General features: G+C 43.8%; 1 protein-coding gene across 1 annotated transcript; it reads right to left on the bottom strand.

Annotated features, from left to right (window-relative positions):
• Nucleotides 1-3161: 3161 nt before the first annotated feature.
• LOC113324943 (golgin subfamily A member 6-like protein 6) lies at nt 3162-4349 on the bottom strand. The gene is made up of 3 exons (XM_026573216.1): nt 4071-4349; nt 3724-3991; nt 3162-3640 (listed from the first exon to the last, which is right to left on the bottom strand). The coding sequence occupies exons 1-3, from the start codon at nt 4347-4349 to the stop codon at nt 3162-3164; spliced, it is 1026 nt and encodes a 341-aa protein (XP_026429001.1).
• Between the last annotated feature and the right edge of the window lie 230 nt (nt 4350-4579).

The raw sequence follows: 4579 nt of genomic DNA, 5'->3' as shown, positions 1-4579 counted from the left end.
CAAAGGCGATGGGAGGTTTTCGTTGATGGATCAAAGAATATGGAAGATGCGGGCATAGGCCTTGTAATCACCACCCTAACTGGAGAAAGGATCGTGCATGCATTAAGGTTGGAATTCAGAGGGCACACTAATAATCGTCGAATATGAAGTTGTAGTGCACGTTCTTCGTTTGATAATAGAAATGGGAATAATAACCAATGTACGCCTTTCAAGTGATTCACAACTGGTTATACGACAGATAGGGCTAGAGTATAATGTCTACGACGAGACTCTTTCAGCATACATGGCCTTGGTCCAGACTCTGGCATCCCAAATATTAAATTTCGACATTTATGCAGAAAAGAACTTAGGCATGCCGATGCTTTATCTTATATATCATCCATGCTGAAAGATGAAAGCATTCAGGTAATCAAGATAACAAGAGTATACGAGTCCTCGGTCTTCCTTCAGAAATCCTTCGCTACAAATCGTGAAGACGACGTAGGGGAGGATATCGCTGACGATGATGTAGGGGAAGAAATCGCTGATGAGTTTCACGAAGATGATATCATGACAAGAGCTAACGAGGACGAAGACTTCAAAAACGAAGAATATTGGAGAATCGAAGTTCATCTATTCCTTAAAGAAGGAACGCTACCTACAGACCTGAAGCAGGCTAGAAAAGTGCAGTCAAAGGTGGGAAGGTACGACCTCAGGGACGAAATTTTATACAAGAAGTCTTCCTTGGACCATTGTTACACTGCCTATCAAGAGAAGAAGGACACCGAGTTTTGAAGGACATACACTATGGGGACGCAGGTAACCACAGTGGGATGAGATCCTTAGCAGACAAGGAAAAAATGCAGGGGTATTACTGGCCAACAATGATACGTGATGCTGCGAGAATGTCGAGGAGATGTGAGGAATGCCAGCTCTTTGCCAAAAGAATCCATGCACCAGCAACAAAGCTGAATTCGGTGGATAGCCCATGGTATTTCTCGAAGTGGGGCATAGACATCGTGGGACCCCTGATCGAATGATCGGGGAAAAGACGATTCTTGATAGTAGCCATATATTATTTTAGTAAGTGGGTAGAAGCCAAGGCCTTAGCAAGAATCCGCGACTCGGATGTATTCACGTTCATCTTCCAAAAAATTATTTGCAGGTTTGGCATCCCAGCAGAAATTGTCTCCGACAATGGCAAGCAGCTGCAAGGAAAGAACATTGACATGATCTTCGATACCTTCAAGATCAGGAAGAACAAATCAACCCCCATATATCCTCAAAGCAACGGCCAAGCAGAAGCCACGAACAAGACCCTTTCCCTTATTCTCAAGAAGTAGTTGGACGAACACAAGGGACGATGGTGTGAGCAATTAAACAACGTGCTGTGGGCATACCGAATAACCCGAAGGTCCTCCACAGGAGAATCACCGTTCCTCCTCACATATGGAGCCGAAGTCGTCATCCCAACAGAAATCATCATGCCAACCACGAAGACCGAAGCATGGGAGAAGAACCTTACAGCGGATATGATGCTAGAAAGGCTCGATGATTTGGAAGAAAGAAGGGAAACAACGCTACAAAGGATGGAGAATTACCAACGAATACTGGCGAGGGAATACAACAATAAGGATAGGCTTAGAAACTTTGTAGAAGGACAGTATGTGCTGAGAACTATACCCCAATACCAGCGAGAGAAGAAGTGGGGCAAGCTAGCACCAACATGGGGAGAACCTTTTGTTATACATGATATTGCAGGAAATGGATCCTACTACCTGCGTAACCTAAAAGGAGAAGTCCTCAGACACCCGTGGAATGCGAAGTATCTCAAGCCATAATATCCATAAAAGCAACGCAGTTCTGCATCTAGAGCACCAGAAAAAGAAGACAGTGTACCCGCTTGACATGTTTCTATCTCTGGACGAGGAATATCAGACCTCAACTCATCAATCGAACGAGCTTTTTGAATTCTATTTGGGAAAGTAACTATTTACAATCTCTCGGGACTCCCCTATCAGCGTCTATAAGTGTAGGACCATGGAGAAGGCTTTTAACAGAAAGAGATACCCAACCAATTAATAAGACAGCGTCTCAGCGGGATTAATGCATGTAAATATTTTAATAACGCATTACATATCCGGGAACGCTGCATCAACCCCCACCGTTCGGTGATCCTCTGGCCATGGATTAGCCAGCGGGGTGACATGTCCAAAGTCAATAACGAAGGTGCATACCTTCGTTACTGCCAACAAACACTTTTTATTATCTACTTAATTTTCAATATTTATTTACTCGCTGCCTAAAAATCAAATAAACTAATGATGCAGGTAAAGCGGAGTTGTACATATCCAAATAAACGATGATCTATTCCATAAAAGTTGATTACAAGTTCGGAGAAATAAGCAAGAAAAGAAAGATACAAAAAAAAATGGCCCGGAGCCAAGTAATCAACAAAGATCAACTTTCTATGACATACGCAGAAATATACTTCTCCTTGGAAGACTCCACATGATCAGCAAGATTCTTCGGTTGAGGCGAAGGAACACTTCCTCCCGAAGAAGGATCAGAGGTATAGGTCATCGTCTCGGGTACAGGGAGACGAGGATATTTCTTGGTAATACCATGGTCCCTCAGAAGGCCTTGCTCAATCTCGGTCAACGTCTTGTTGATCTCCTCGGCAAGCTGACTACGAGCCTTATGCGCAATCACAGTGTCCTTGAGCTCAGACTTCGACAACGAAGACTTCAGCTTAGATACCTCCTTAACCGCCTCCTTTGCGGCTTCATCCCGAGATCCAGCCAGCCCTTCATAATACCTAGCCTGACCCTGCTGGTGTACTAGGTCATATTGAGCCTTTTTAAGCCTTTAATTTACAAGGCTAAGCTGTCCCTCGAGCTGTGAAAAAGAAAACACAAATATGTGAGAAGATCAGAGTAAAGGAAGTGCTCACGACCATACAAATATATACCTTCGAAATTAGCCGAAGCTATTTCATATTCATTTACTACGGCATCCCGGGCATCGTCGAGGAAATCATACTCGTCGGAAATTTTCTTATAATCCAATTGAAGATTCGTAAGAGCAAACTGACACCCATCCAACTCTACATGCTTCATGGAATCTAAATGTCGAAGGTGGTTGACTTCGTTATTCATCTATTTTATCCCTTTATTAAGCATTTACATAATAATCTCAAGACTTTTATCGGAATCCACTAAACGAGCGACATCAGCCCGAGAAGCCGCTAAAGCATTGCTGAGTGCATAAGCCTCAGCTACGTCTTCTTCCCTCTCCCGAACAAAACGTTGTATGTAATCCTGAACCTCAGGGTCAAGAGATGAACGAGCTTGACGCAACTCCTCTTCTAAATTCGCTATCTTGGTTTCTAAACGATAAATACTCTCACGAGATTCGTCTAGACCTTTTTGGGTCCTCTCTAGGGTCTCGTTGAACTGTTGGCGATCGGCATTATAACGATTTTGCATGTCAACCTCCAGTTGTTGTTGCTGTCGATAATGAGCCATAAATTTATTATGCTCATCTGCCCGAGCGTTCCACTTGTCAGCCTCTTTTTTGATCTTCTCCACTAATTCCTTAATTCGATAATCTTGGCGAGTCCTCTCATTCCGAAGCCATGACAACTCTCGGATATCAACCACTGAAGATAGGGCTGGAGACTCAGACAACATACTAAGAAGACAAAAGACGAATATGAAGGGAAGAAAAGAAACAAAGACAAACCTTTAGAAGACGAAGCATCTTTACGGGCTTTCTCCAACTCATTACGAACTAATGCAATCTCAATACAAAGATTCTCCTTCTCGGCTCCGAGCTGATCCTTCCACTTCAGACGGTTCTTCAGTTCCAATATCTCCTTGTCCCTAGCAGCAATAATCAATTCAGCAGCGTTCAACTCTTCTTCCCTATGACGAAGCTTTGCCTCAAGATTGACGGCCTTCGCCTTGAAGAATTGGTACAGAGTATTGTTGAAATGTTCAGTTCTCATTATCTACGATAATCATGAACAAACCATAACTATTAATAAAAAGGTACGTCAGCAATAAAAGATGGAACCTACGATAACTTACTTCAAGAACACACTGTTGGGGATAACCGTACTGGTACCCATCAGTGATAACCATCATTTCAGCAACAGAAGAAGGGGGATCCACCAATAAGCTGGTAGAGGTAGCTCCCAAATTCTTCTCCAAACTTTCGGAAACGTCATCAGGAGACGATAGCTGCATCCTTTGATGGGTAAAGGCATCAAAGTTTTTTTCACCAGGTATCACTAGGGCAGGGTTCGGCACAAACATCAGACTTTTCTTCATCAGCCAATCCAGTATAACATCATTACCATCCTGCATCAGGGCTCTATCAAAACCCTCCGAAGGTGAACCAGGGGAAGTTCCAATATCAGCCGTGTCCTCTTGACCAGTGGAACACCTCTTGGCCCCGGCCTACTCGTTAACACGAGTCTCACCGCCCTCTTGACCTGCTTCCATTTCTCCACCGGTCCTAGCAGCCTCTTCATCACCGATCGCAGCTTCCTTTTCGCCGCCAGCCTCAGTTCCTACCCCACCATCGGTTTTCTCAC

This window comes from Papaver somniferum, chromosome 11, assembly GCF_003573695.1.
Source record: "Papaver somniferum cultivar HN1 chromosome 11, ASM357369v1, whole genome shotgun sequence".
Classification (NCBI taxonomy): Eukaryota; Viridiplantae; Streptophyta; class Magnoliopsida; order Ranunculales; family Papaveraceae; genus Papaver; species Papaver somniferum.
This window is presented reverse-complemented; position numbering and strand designations above follow the sequence as displayed.

Coding starts and splice junctions, on each gene's coding strand:
- LOC113324943 (XM_026573216.1), bottom strand. CDS start 4,349: ATGCAGGATGGTAATGATGTTATACTGGATTGGCTGATGAAGAAAAGT. Junction 3,992..4,070: donor CCCAACAGTGTGTTCTTGAA/GTAAGTTATCGT, acceptor TGATTATCGTAG/ATAATGAGAACTGAACATTT. Junction 3,641..3,723: donor AGATGCTTCGTCTTCTAAAG/GTTTGTCTTTGT, acceptor CCCTATCTTCAG/TGGTTGATATCCGAGAGTTG.